At 41.1% G+C, this 15,128-nt stretch overlaps 1 protein-coding gene across 3 annotated transcripts in view; it reads right to left on the bottom strand.

Annotated features, from left to right (window-relative positions):
- kiz (kizuna centrosomal protein) overlaps positions 1-15,128 on the bottom strand; it is a 207,746-nt gene that overhangs the window by 175,566 nt on the left and 17,052 nt on the right. For all 3 annotated transcript variants that reach the window (XM_072265562.1, XM_072265561.1, XM_072265564.1), the window contains exon 3: positions 14,229-14,385. In XM_072265562.1, coding sequence (XP_072121663.1) covers positions 14,229-14,385 — 157 coding nt within the window. The remainder of the gene's footprint in view (positions 1-14,228; positions 14,386-15,128) is intronic.

Below are 15,128 nucleotides of genomic sequence, written 5' to 3' on the forward strand. Positions count from 1 at the left end.
TCTAAATGGAACTTCCTTCTGGACAGTAGCAGCATATTCGAGATATATTTATAAAATTTGTAAAAATACATACAAACGTTTGTACTTTCCCTTCTGAAAATGCTCCACGAGTAACTAATCGTCCAATTATTCTAAATACTTCAGTAATGTGATAGAACGGCTTACATAGCAAGCAATAATTTCCCTAAGGAAACAGAAGTCAACTAATCACTTCAAGGTAGGTGCAGGCATTGAACAATGCTCAGTGAGAAGATGGAGATGCCTCAAGTATTGTCTATTATCAGTTCCTTCTTCAAACCCGTACCATTTTGCTTGCTGCTAAGTAAATTTTGGTGTATATACAAATACTATTACTATTCTACCAATTACCATATTGTACATATTCTGTGAACATAGCCTGTAAACATCAAAATGTAGGGAGAACAGAACAGTTAACAACTTGATGAGTGTGTGGATGTTCAGTCTCAGGAAATAAGAGCAATGTCACCTGAATACCTCTGATCTTACAGGAGTATGGACACTGGTGTTGTGATTCTAAAGTGTATAGATAAATTATCGTTGAACACAATATGAAGTATGGAAGCTTCAGTTACACTATTAAACACTGTGTTATACTGTAATAAGCATCATTCATGTATATACTAGAAGAGAGTAGACTGAATATGAGGATCTCCCTTGGTTGGCCTTCCTGAAAGACAAATTCAAATGCTATCCCTTAAAAAAAAGAGATAAAGACATGCTTTATAGCACATAAAAATCACAGGCTTCTCCATATAAGAAAGTACATCCTCTCTGCATGTTACTTCGCTTTGGTAGTGAGATGGAGATTACAAAATTCAAAATACAACAAATTCTAAGTGTGAATTGCATCATTGCTCATATGAAATACCAATCACTTTTGCAAGAACCTTAGCTCCCACAAAGTTTGTGAAGAATCTTGAATTATGAGGTTGGTTTTTTAATCATTAATTTTTTTTAAACATTTTCATTGCCTGTTTTTTTATCAATGTTCCATGTTCTATTTATTCCAAAGTTATGTTTTAACAATAGTTGTCTGATAGATATTGTCTTCTGATATTATTTTCAATTCCTTCATATCACTTTTAGTTAAAAATTGTTGCATAACTACAAATTGTTAAAAATGCAAATACAGCTCACTGCAAATTGAAATATGTTAACGTCAATAAAACATCTATTGAACAATTGACATAAATGTTTTCTGGGATGCACTTATTTTCTCATGTACAAAGGTTAACTAATGATAAAAATATCAGGTATCATAACTAGTAACTATTTGCTACTCTAATAAATAATTCTAAATTAGAGTTTCCAAATGTCAACATGCACCCAATTCATTCATTGGCGAACATTTGTGAGTAACTAAAACAACAGTCTGCTATAAATTGGAGTGAAAGGGTGAGTTTTTTTTTTAAATGTTTGTCCTCTCATTATCTGCCATGGTAGTGTAGCGGTTAGTGCAATGCTATTACAGCTGAGGGTGTTCTGGGGTTCAGAGTTCAGTTCTGGCGCTGTTCTATAAAGGGTCTCTTTTTCCACATTCTTCCCGTGGAATGCATGGTTTTCTCTGGGTCCACCAGTTTCCTCTCAATGTCCAATTATGTACTGGGTAGATTAATTAGTCATTGTAAATTGTTCTGTGATTAGGTTGGGGTTAATCGTGTTTGTTTGGGTTTGCTGGGCAGTGTAGGTCGAAGTGCCGGTAGGGCCTACATGGCATTGTATCAGTAAATAAATAAAGGTGCAAAATTTCAGACCTACAAAAGGTAAATCACAAATCAGATGTAGATTAACTTGCCCATATTTTTTCATACATGCCTGTTTCAAAATTATTCCATGCAAATTTGCAGAACATGTGAATAAAGCTAACAACTAAGTGCCCCATATTACCAGCTTCCCATTTCCACCATCCACTTACACAGAATGTATAATGATCCTTTATTCCTAAGAATTCTGTATCTTTTCTAGAAATGAGTGAGATGCATGCTTAAAAGTGAAAATCTAATTCACAAAATGTGAATTGGTATTGCTGTTCTAACATTACTCCAAGATGGGACTTGGGATTCATTAAACAAAAAAAAAACTATTAAAATACCAGAATAAGGTCGATTTGAAATTTTAATCATACATTTGGAAAGATTTGATTGGCAGATGAAACATGCAATAAAAATGTAGAAACATTGATTTGAAGAAAGTAAGTGTCATTAATGCAGGTTTTGAAGATGACTGCTGCAATGAATTGTCACGTACTAAATGAATAGTTATAAAACAATTTTGTTACAGAGCTGATGATTATTGAGTGGACCAGATATAGTCTCAACATTACCTGAGGCTATGAAAACTTTTAAAAATACTGTTTATTTCATAACAGCTCCAGTTTTATCTTTTGAAGATTTGGAATTCAGAATAACTTAGTATTGCTCTACTCATTCACCTAGATCCAGTCTGCCAATAAGGTACTTAATGGGCTTGCTCTGGCTTCTGGAGGTGCAGTTCATTTTGTATCCAGTTTGTTTTGTTTGGACATCACTTCCTGTACACAAGTTGTTTTTTTTTAAACATATCATTTCCTGTGCAGATTAAATGGATTTCACTTTGAAGCACATGGTGCAAAGACATCCATTGATTTATTTGCCCTTGAAACAGAAATATCTGTGAGTCTTAAGTTTTGTTTATAATGGTAAACATTATTTTGAAGCAAGCATAATGATTATCGACCATCATTATTAAGATATCATTGCGCCATGAACTTACTCTTGTTACATGACATAGTTATGGAGTCTTGCATGAGTGTATTACCTTAGTTAACATCATTTGCGAGAATAATCGGCAGTGTTCTGCTATTCTGTATTGAATTTAATATATATTTTACTTAAGTTTCTGCAGTTTCACAATTACAATCTCATTAAAAACCCTGAAGGAAGCTTCCACATTGGGTGATTTTTGAGAAACTCACTGCATAGCTTTGTATATTTACACTGTGAGGGCAGTAGAGTGAAAAGAAAACCCATCTTCAAAGCTGTCAGCTGTGGAATGGGTGCACACCTGAACACCACACAGAATTTCAGCTACTGGCCCAAGCAACATCAATAGTCGAGATCTGGAAGTCAGTTCAGAACATGGCATGTCGATTGCGTCTTCCAAGCACTTGAACAAATCTGTGATTAGCATTGCTGCAGCACAAAACCACTCTAAAGCAGGAGCAGCAAGTATGAGACTGGCTTATGCTAGATGCAAAGGTGAGATGCAAATAGAGAAAACTGGCATAGACATAGAGAAAGCATCTTATAGACATGGAGAGAGTGCGTGTAGAGGCTACATTAACTGCACTCAGGGAAGATAGTGAAGATGAGGCTGCCTCAGCAGTGGCGAAGGCATATGAAACAGCAGCTGACTTAGACAGTGGTGAGTCTATAACTAGAATCAGTCATGCTTTGCCATCACAACAGCCAATGCAGCTTACGAAAGAATTCCCAAAAGTATTTTGGCTATAAAACAGACAGTGCTCCAGCTCTACAAGGAGAAACTGTCCACACTACACAGCCAATTTGCCTTTCACATAGTCCAGGTATTGACAGTCATAGTCTACAGCAGCAAAGACTCACAACACCTCCTTCTTCAGTTTCATCACAGCAAAGACATCAGTAAAGAGTTGTTACTGATACCAACCCCATTTTAACAGATATGGACAGTCTGAGCTTCCATCCATCCCAAGATGTACATTTGGCAAACCAGTCTCCACAATGCCCTCATTCAGGACCTGTAGATGCATTAGACTTGGCTTGGTATCTAGCACATCAGGACCTAGTCTCAGCAGGATTAAATCTGTTTGACAACCAGTCTCCCAGTTATCTGTCCTGGAAGTTGTGCTTTATCAATGTCGTGGAAGGACTAAGTCTCAAACATAGTGAAGAGCCAGACCTTCTTTGTAAATGACTTGTTGAGGAGTTACTGCAAAATGCAAGAAAGATTAGGCCAGCGCACATTAATAATCTAGCTATGGGATTGCAAATGCTGTGGCAGATGCTGGACAAATGCTCTAGCTCTCCAGAGGCAACTGAAGAATATCGCATCAGCAAATTTGATAATTTTCCAAAGCTCTCACACAATGAACCGCAGAAGCTACTTGAGCTTGCAAATCTATTGTTAGAACTACAAGCTACAATATCAGAGGCTACCTGCAAGGACTGAGTTACTTGGACACAGCAAGAGGAATAAACCCTATAGTTGAGAAACTACAAAGCAACATGCAAGAACCGTAGATAACTAAAGGGATCAAGTATAAAATGAAGCATCGTGCCCACAATCCACCATTTTCATTGCTTGTGGAATTCACTTGCTTCCACGCAGAGATGTGAAATAACCCGAGACTATGCTCTCAACTTTCAGTAACATGTCATTCAAAGAGAGGTCTTCAACAAATTCATGGGAAACCAGAACTCCTACCATGGTCAACAAAACTGAAGTAGAAAACTCTGTCATGAACCCTGATAGTAATACCCTGTGCATAAGAATCCTCACCTCTTAAGGAAATGCAGAAGATTCAGAGAAAAACCGCTTGGAAACTGAAGACACTTTCTAAAAGAGCACTCATTATATTTCAAATGTTGTGTTTCAACAATACACCAAGCAAAAGACTGTAGCATTATCATCTACGACACTGAGTGCAACAGCGACTTGCACATATCTGTATTTCATTCAGTTCCAGCACTTTGGGCTACTACTGGTTCCAACATAACCGCAGCATAGAACAATGGGGAGCCAGCTGAACATTAATCAGATGTTGTTACTTCCTCATGCACAGAGCTACAAGGCAAATCCTGCTCTAAAATATGCCTACTCAAAAGAACATCCTGAGCAAAAAATAAAGACGTGTGATATTGGATGATCAAAGCAATGAGTCTTTTGTAAAATCAACATTATTTGACATATTCAGTATTCAAGGTATTATTTCCTCATACACTCCAAAATATGTTCTGGAACATCAGAAATTGCCAGAAAAACTAATGGATTTATTGTGGAATCAATGGGAGAGGAGGTCTGCCTACCCTTGCAACTCTCATTGAATGTAACAATATTCCCAATTCCTGAAGCTGCACGCAGTCATTCATATCTTAAGGACAAAGCTGACAAGATTCTTCCACTTGAGATTCTTGAGATTGTTTTAGGTTTTAACCAAGTCAGTCTGAGAAAAATCACTAAGCAATTACCATCAACAGATCAATTGCAATACCAGAGGAAACAACACACTGGATTATTGCTATACCACCATCAAGAATGCCTACCATGCTATTCCATGCCCTCACTTCGGGAAGTCTGATCACCTGGCTGTACTTCTACTCCCTGAGTATAGGCAGAGACTGAAGACTGCAGCACCTGCAGTGAGGACCAAAAAGGTATGGACAAGGGAAGCACAGAAGCACCTACAGGACTGCTTTCAGCCAGTGGATTGGACAGTATTCAGGGATTCATCTTCGAACCTGGATGAGTATGCTGCAGTTGTTATCGACTTCATTAAAACTTGTGTAGATAAGTATGTGCCTAAGTCGGCTGGTGGCGCAGTGAGATCAGCGCTGGGCTCGAGAACAGAGGTTCCTGAGTTCGATGCAGTGACAGACCGCCCCCGTGCGCACTCTCCATCCGCGCCGGGTTGATGTCGAACTTGCAACTCAGCCTCGTAAAATAATACCGCGAAATGTCTGTGCGAGGAGTGGTGCCCCACACAGCCTTTCGAACTGCGCCTTGTAAGGCATGAAAATGCCCAATGCTGGCCTCTCAGATCTGAGTTGACGTCATCATCATCATTACAAAGTCTTACTGCACATTACCAAACCAAAAGCCGTGGATGAACTAGGAGGTATGTCGTCTGCTAAAGGCTAGATCTGTGGCATTCAAGTTTGGCGATCCAGGACTATACCAGAAAACCAGGTATGATCTGCGGAGGGCTATTTCAAGGGTGAAGAGACAATTTTGAATGAGGTTGGAGGCGACATCGGATGCACAACAACTCTGGCAGGGTTTGCAAGACATTGCTTCCTACAAAGCGAAACCTAACAGCATGAATGGCAGCCATGCTTCACTACCAGATGAACTCAATTACTTCTATGCTTGCTTTGAAAGGGAGAATATAACTACAGCTGTGAAGATCCCTGCTGCACCTGATGACCCTGCAATCTCTGTCTCAGAGGCCGATGTTAGGCTGTCTTTAAAGAGAGTGAACCCTCGCAAGGCGGAAGGCTCCGATGGAGTGCCTGTTAAGACTCTGAAAACCTGTGCCAATGAATTGGTGGAAGTATTCAAGGACATTTTTTACCTCTCACTGCTACGGGAAGAAGTTCCCACTTGCTTCAAAAAGGCAACAATTATACCAGTGTCTATGAAGAATAACGTGAGCTGCCTTAATGACGATCACCCAGTATCACTTATAGCTACAGTGATGAAATGCTTTGAGAGGTTGGTCATGACTACACTGAACTCCTGCTTCAGCAAGGACCTGGACCCATTGCAATTCGCCTACCGCCACAATAGGTCAACCGCAGACGCAACCTCGATGGCTCTCCACATGGCTTTAGACCACTTGGACAACACAAACACCTATGTCAGGATGCTGTTCATCGACTACAGCTCAGCATTTAATACCATCATTCCCACAATCCTGATTGAGAAGTTGCAGAACCTGGGCCTCTGTATCTCCCTCTGCAATTGGATTCTCGACTTCCTAACTGGAAGACCACAGTCTGTGCAGATTGGTGATAACGTATCCTCCTCGCTGATCAACACTGGTAAACCTCAGGGATATATGCTTAGCCCACTGCTCTACTCTCTATGCACCCATGACTGTGTGGCGACGAGAGGGCGTACAGGAGTGAAATATGCCAACTAGTGGAGTGGTGTTGCAGCAACAACCTGGCACTCAACGTCAGTAGACGAAGAGCTGATTGTGGACTTCCAGAAGGGTAAGACGAAGGAACACATACCAATCCTCATAGAGGGATCAGAAGTGGAGAGAGTGAGCGGTTTCAAGTTCCTGCGTGTCAAGATCTCTGAGGATCTAACCTGGTCCCAACGTATCAATGTAGTTATAGAGAAGACAAGACAGTGGCTATACTTTATTAGGAGTTTGAAGAGATTTGACATGTCAACAAACACACTCAAAACTTCTCTTGTTGTACTGTGGAGAGCATTCTGACAGGCTGCATCACTGTCTGGTCTGGAGGGGCTACTGCACAGGACCGAAAGAAACTGCAAAAGTTTGTAAATCTACTCAGCTCCATCTTGGGTACTAGCCTACAAAGTACCCAGGACATCTTTAGGGAACGGTGTCTCAGAAAGGCAGCGTCCATTATTAAGGACCTCCAGCATCCACATTAAAGTCTGTCACGAGCCTTGTAGCCCATCAGGCTGGTGCTTTTGCCTGCGGCCCATCAGGCTGGTCGCGTGAGGCGACTGAGAATGCGAGACTCCCCCACAGATAGGACGCCAGTCTATCGCGAGGTTAACCCCCAGCATTTTTGCCGGTACCCATTCTCAGCTGGGTAGACTGGAGCACTGTGTGGTTAAGTGCCTTGCTCAAGGATACACACGCTGCCTCGGCCGAGGCTCAAACCCACGACCTTCAGATCGCAAGTCCAACGCCCTAGTCTCTTGGCCATGCGCCACCCAGCACATGCCCTTTTGTCACTGTTACCATCAGGTAGGAGGTACAGAAGCCTGAAGGCACACACTCAGCATCTCAGGAACAGCTTCTTCCCCTCTGCCATCCGATTCCTAAATGGACATTGAACCCTTGGACACTCTCTCACTTTTTTTTGAAAAACACATAGTATTTGTGTATTTTGCACGATTTTTGATCCATTCAATATATGTACACGATATAAAGCAGAGGTCCCCAACTATAGACTGGTTTAATATTGACAATACTCTTGCGGGACCAGCCGACTGTGGGGGGGTTGGTGTTCAAGTGGGGTTAAATTCACCTCAACATGTCTACATGTCTTTTACAGTTAGGGTTGCCAACTTTCTCACTCCTAAATAAGGGACAAAAGTAGCAGTCAAATCCCGGGACACTTTTCCCCAGGAAAGACTACCATGACTATGAAGCCTTGCGCAGGCACCTGTACATGCCGATTTTTTCTCCCCCACAAATCGGTTTTGCCTTCATCTTCCCATCTATACTGTACGCACATTATTTTGACTTTATATAGGTTATATATCATTTCATTCCTGCTTTTACTATGTTAGTGTAATTTATTTTCGGTTTTATGTGTTATTTGGTATGATTTGTTAGGTTATTTTCTGGGTCTGGGAACACTCAGAAATTTTTCCCATATAAATTAATGGTAATTGCTTGTTCACTTTACGCCATTTTGGCATGAAAGGTTTCATAGGAACACTCTACCTTAGTGGGGAAAATATGGGACAAACCAATTTAGCCCAATATATGGGATGTCCCGGCTAATATGGGACAGTTGGCAACCCTATGTTCAAGTTCAACAGTGCGTGACAGGGAATGAGGAAAGCTGCAGCTGACTCGTTTTCTCACGGCCCAGTAGCACATGCTTTGCGGCCCGGTGGTTGGGGACCGCGGATATAAAGTATACTGAATAAGATTTACTTATCTATTTATTATTATTTTATTTCCTCTATATTATGTATTGCATTGAACTGCTGCTACTAAGCTAACAAATTTCATGTCACATGCCAGTGATAATAAACATGATTCTGATTCTTCTGCTGAAATTCTATTGTTGCTTGGCAGCGACACCATCCATGTACATCAGGTGTATGAACAGCATGATAGTCAACAAAGTGCTCCTTGTGCGCAATGATTGGACGTGAGTCGGGTCATAATGGGTGAAGTCTGCCTTAATGGTGCTCATCAGCCTACTGCCAGCACATTTAAGACTAACATCCTGGAGAACAGATGCCCAGGTTATTTCAGACCCTGTGAGAGTAGATTCAATATGAAAGAGAAGACTGTAGGTTAGTAAATCGAGCATCCTGTCAGACTTATCTCTGAGAGGCCAAGGAGGGAGGCAGAAGAGGTGGGGGCGTGGCACTGTTGATCAGAGATAGTGTCACGGCTGCAGAAAAGGCGGACACCATGGAGGGACTGTCTATGGAGTCTCTGTGGGTGGAGGTTAGGAACAGGAAGGGGTCAATAACTTTACTAGGTGTTTTTTATAGGCCGCTCAATAATAACAGGGATATCGAGGAGCAGATAGGGAAACAGATCTTGGAAAGGTGTAATAATAACAGAGTTGTCGTGATGGGAGATTTTAATTTCCCAAATATTGATTGGCATCTTCCTAGAGCAAGGGGTTCAGATGGGGTGGAGTTTGTTAGGTGTGTTCAGGAAAGTTTCTTGACACAATATGTAGATAAGCCTACAAGAGGAGAGACTGTACTTGATTTGGTATTGGGAAATGAACCTGGTCAGGTGTCAGATCTCTCAGTGGCAGAGCATTTTGGAGATGGTGATCATAATTCTATCTCCTTTACAATAGCATTGGAGAGAGATAAGAACAGACAAGTTAAAAAAGTGTTTAATTGGAGTAAGGGGAATTATGACGCCATCAGGCAGGGAAATGGAAGCTTAAATTGGAAACAGATGTTCTCGGGGAAAAGTACGGAAGAAATGTGGCAAATGTTCAGGGGATATTTGAGTGGAGTTCTGCATAGGTACGTTCCAATGAGTCAGGAAAGTTATGGTAGGGTACAGGAACCGTGGTGTATAAAGGCTGTAATAAATCTAGTCAAGCAGAAAAGAAAAGCTTACAAAAGGTTCAGAGAGCTAGGTAATGTTAGAGATCTAGAAGATTATAAGGCTAACAGGGAGGAACTTAAGAAGGAAATAAGGAGAGCCAGAAGGGGCCATGAGAAGGCCTTGGCGGGCAGGAGTAAGGAAAACCCTAAGGCATTCTGCAAGTATGTGAAGAGTAAGAGGATAAGATGTGAATGAATAGGACCTATCAAGAGTGACAGTGGCAAAATGTGTATGGAACCAGAGGAAATAGCAGAGGTACTTAATTATGGAAAAGGATCTTGGTGATTGTAGTGATGACATGCAGCAGACTGAAAAGCTTGAGCAGGTAGACGTTAAGAAAGAGGATGTGCTGGAGCTTTTGGAAAGCATCAAGTTGAATAAGTCACCAGGACTGGATGAGATGTACCCCAGGCTACTGTGGGAGGCAAGGGAGGAGATTGCTGAGCCTCTGGCGATGATCTTTGCATCATCAATGGGGATGGGAGAGGTTCCGGATGATTGGAGGGTTGCGGATGTTGTTCCTTTATTCAAGAAAGGGAGTAGAGGTAGCCCAGGAAACTATAGACCAGTGAGTCTTACCTCAGTGGTTGGTAAGTTGATGGAGAAAATCCTGACAGGCAGGATTTATGAAAATTGGAGAGGTATAATATGATTAGGAATAGTCAGCATGGCTTTGTCAAGGGCAGGTCGTGCCTTCCGAGCCTGACTGAATTTTTTGAGGATGTGACTAAACACATTGATGAAGGAAGAGCAGTAGATGTAGTGTATATGGATTTCAGCAAGGCATTTGATAAGGTACCCCATGCAAGGCTTACTGAGAAAGTAAGGAGGCATGGAATCCAGAACTGGCTTGCCCACGGAAGGCAAAGAGTGGTTGTAGACAGGTCATATTCTGCATGGAGGTCAGTGACCAGTGGTGAGCCTCAGGGATCTGTTCTGGGACCCTAACTCTTTGTGATTTTTATAAGTGACCTGGATGAGGAAGTGGAGGGATGGGTTAGTAAGTTTGCTGATGACACAAAGGTTGGAGGTGTTATGGATAGTGTGGAGGGCTGTCAGAGGTTACAGCGGGACATTGACAGTATGCAAAACTGGGTGGAGAAGTGGCAGATGAAGTCCAACCCAGATAAGTGTGAGGTGGTTCATTTTGGTAGGTCAATTATGATGGCAAAATATAGTATCAATGGTAAGACTCTTGGCAGTGTGGAGAATCAGAGGGATCTTGGGGTCCGAGTCCCTAGGACGCTCAAAGCAGCTGCGCAGGTCGACTCTGTGGTTAAGAAGGCGTACAGTGTATTGGCCTTCATCAATTATGGAATTGAATTTAGGAGCCGAGAGGTAATGTTGCAGCTATATAGGACCCTGGTCAGACCCCACTTGGAGTACCGTGCTCAGTTCTGGTCTCACTACAGAAAGGATATGGAAGCTATAGAAAGGGTGCAGAAGAGACTTACAAGGAGGTGACTGGATTGGGGAGCATGCCTTATGAGAATAGGCTGAGTAAACTCGGCCTTTTCTCCTTGGAGTGAAAGAGGATGAGAGGTGACCTGATAGAGGTGTATAAGATGATGAGAGGCATTGATCATCTGGGTAGTCAGAGGCTTTTTCCAGGGCTGAAATGGTTGCCACAAGAGGACACAGGTTTAAGGTGCTGGGGAGTAGGTACAGAGGAGATGTCAGGGGTAAGAATGTTACTCAGAGAGTGGTGAGTGCGTGGAATGGGCTGCCGGCAACAGTGGTGGAGGCGGATACGATAGGGTCTTTTAAGAAACTTTTGGATAGGTACATGGAGCTTAAAAAGTAGAGGGCTATGGGGAAGCCTAGTAATTTCCAAGGTAGGGACATGTTCGGCACAACTTTGTGGGCCGAAGGGCCTGTATTGTGCTGTAGGGTTTCTACGCTCAGCCAGATTTAGGCAAACTGGCCTTCCGTCACTTGGAAGAAAACTATAAGCTGGCATCTCTCCTTCAAATCATGAACAAAGAGTTTAGCAAAGACAAGTCAAACAGTTGGGTAGCTCCCCTTCCTTTCCACTTTCCACTACAATTCCTACCAAAAAACAGAGGACAGGTCCTTAGTTGACTCATGTCCCTCACTTGAGAAGGAAACTAGAAAAGAAAGATCCTTACGTGAAGTTCAGGAACAATCATGCTGAGTTAGCCCCTCCACTAGATCCCAAAAAAGAAAACTGATATTTGCCCAACTTCAGTGTTTACCACCCCCAGAAATCTGTACAAATATAAATTGTCTTTGGTTCAAGTGCACAGTTTAAAAGGCATATTTCTGAACAATATGCTCTTTCAGGCTCCAGGCCTCAATGACAGTTTACTTGGGTCCTCATTCATTTCAGAACTGAGACTGTTCCAGCGATGGCAGACATCAAACAAATGTTCCACAGCTTTACTGAGACTACCTCAGATTCTTGACCACCAACAGAACAAGATTCTGGGGTACGACATGAGAGTTCACAAATTTGGTAATTGTCCTTACTAGCTGTCAAGGGAAAGACGTAACTCGGGTCTGAATCACGAAGGTACCCAAAAGCAACAGACACTGCTGGACATAGTGAAGTTGGATTCATCCTGCGCAAGGCAAAACTCTCACTTCAGAGGCAACTCACCCAGTTGTCATTCTGGATAAACACATGTCACCCGTCTGCTCATTACACATTACCACAAGCAATGTCATCATGGCCAACATTTTTGAAGTGAAAACAGTTAAAGACTATGTAGTAAGACTGTTTCGAAGACCAGTCTCTGAGACTATCCTTCTTTTGCAAAAGACTTAATGATACGATCATTTGACTTTTAGTTTCAATAATTAAATTTGATAACCTATGGATGCCAGGCTGGGAGTGTTCTAGCCTCTAGAGGCACAGTTTGTTTTGTATGAACATCACTTATGTAAGTTTTTTTTTTAATATATCATTTCCTGCACGGGTTAACTAGATTTCATTTTGAAGCACATAGTGGAAAGACATCCATCTCCATCTCCTCTTTATTTGCCCTTGATACAGCAATATCTGTGAGACTTAAGCTTTGTTAATACCAGTAAACATTTCGGAGGTATATTTTGAAGGAAGTATTCTGTTCATTGCCCATCATTATTAAGATATCATTACACCATGAGTTAACTCTTCTTTACACAGCATAGTTATGGAGTGCTGCATGTGTGCATTACCAGTGTTAAAACCCATGTCAGAATAATCAGCAGTATTAGGATATTAGAATATTCAGGTACACAACAATTCTGTATTGAATTCACTTAACTTTCTGCAATTCACAAGTATGATCTTATTAAAAACCCTGAAGGGAGTTTCCATCTCAGGTGGTTTTTGAGAAGGTGTTTAACTCACTGCATATATCTGAACTGTGAGGGCGGTAGAAGGCTAAAAGTGAATATTTTACACATGCTCATGGATGTAGTAAAAAGAGATTGGCAATCTTATTCCTACATCCCAAAATACAACAAAATATTTCATGCTATTCTACAGATATAAACTCAGAACAGCATCGACCAAAAAGCAAACCTGGAAGTTTCTTAATCCAATTAGTTCAGTACAACGGTATATTCTACTTCTTGTATTGAAGTACATTATCTGGAAGCACTACATTTTAAGATACTTATTCTAGCAAGAGAAAGATCTAAAATCCTTCACTTTTGAAAACTGAGCTGGAAGTGACTAATTCTACCTATCCATTGTCAGTCCCAAACCCAGGTAAAGAATATAGTGTCAAGAAGAGCATCTGCCTATAAAATCTTTGCCAAATCATTATGAAGTATTCAAAGCAACAGACCGATCTCTATAATTTTTTCTCCATTCATCCCTTTGCCATGTTCTGACACTAGCTCAAACCCCTCCAAACATTTACAGAGACTGAGGGATTGATATACAGTATAGTAAAAGGATTAAGGTATATGGTAATGGTGCAGAATATGGACCTGAGATTAAACATCATCCATGATGTTATTGAGCAGCAGAGAATGTTAAGATACTGATTGGTCTACTCCCGTTTCCACTTTTTATGTTCTTACATTCTTAACCAGGACTTACGTATAGGCAACTTGTAGGATAAATGTTTGCATTTTGTGGAAATCAGATACTGTACAGAAATGGGTGTGGTCAAAGATGTTAGTCTAAAGAATCAGGTTTAGACCTGTGAGTCTTAACATGGGGATTAAAACAAGTAGTAGAGGAGTTGCAAACTTGTCAAAAAGAAGGAAAATACATATTGCTTGTGTCCTGGTGAAGGGCTGGAGGAGGACCTTCTGTAGTGGTAGAGACAGGTGAAGAAAATAGTGCTGGGATCTGAAATTTGGCTAAAGGTAATGCCTTGTAATCACAATTAGGTATCCTGTATCTTGTATAATTTAACACTTAATATTCTAAAACGTTAACTTATCGAATAGAAAATTATTGGGTTAACATTTAGCAATGTTCTACCTTCATTTGTTTCCATGTGTCTGAACTTGTACTTAATGCTGTGATTTGAGCTTCAATACTCCCAAAGTCTTTGAGCAACTGTTGGTTGCGAAGTTGGGCTTTTCTCTCCCTTTCACGCACTTCTTTCAAATAACTTTTCAATCGGGCATGCCTTAGCCTGGAATTCAGAAAAATGGCAGGATGTTAGCAAAGACGCCACAAATTGAAAGGACATCAACTTTCTATTCTTTCTCCTGAGATGCTGCCTGACCTGCAATATTTTGAAATATATAAACAAGAGATTTTGCAGCTGGTGGAAATCCAGAGCAACACACACTTAACAAGTCAGGTAGCACCTATGGAGCAATAAAAAGTCAGTGTTTCAGATTGAGAACCCTTCATTAGGACTGGAAAGGAAGGAGAAAGAAGTCTGAATAAGGTTGTGGGTAGGGGAAGGAGTACAAGCTGGTAGGTGATAGGTGGAACTAGGTGAAGGGAAAGGTTGGTGGTTGGGGGAAGGGGAAACGAAGTAAGAAACTGGAACGTGATAGGTGGAAGAGGTAAACTTTTCTGTTTTTATTTCAGATTTCCAGCATTTGCATTTTTTTGTTTTTCAATTATGTGAGAAATGCTGTGAATGATTCCTCCTATTTTAGGGATTGCAACAATACGCACTTAAAATAAAATCCTGAACCCACTAAGTTGAACAACCAAGAAGATGCAAGGAAGAAAGGCAGGAATACGGAGGCGAAGCTTTAAAATTGAGCCACCTGAATTAAATGCAGTAGGAAAGCAGGTGTTGTTTAGCAACCAACAGTAAACATGGCAGTATAGAAACAGCATATTCGTAGACACTAAGTGGAGAAAAAGAACAAAAAAAACCGTGAGATTTATCTCATTGATGCGAAATGAAAACATGGT

The sequence above is a fragment of the Mobula birostris genome, chromosome 8, assembly GCF_030028105.1.
Source record: "Mobula birostris isolate sMobBir1 chromosome 8, sMobBir1.hap1, whole genome shotgun sequence".
NCBI lineage: Eukaryota > Metazoa > Chordata > Chondrichthyes > Myliobatiformes > Myliobatidae > Mobula > Mobula birostris.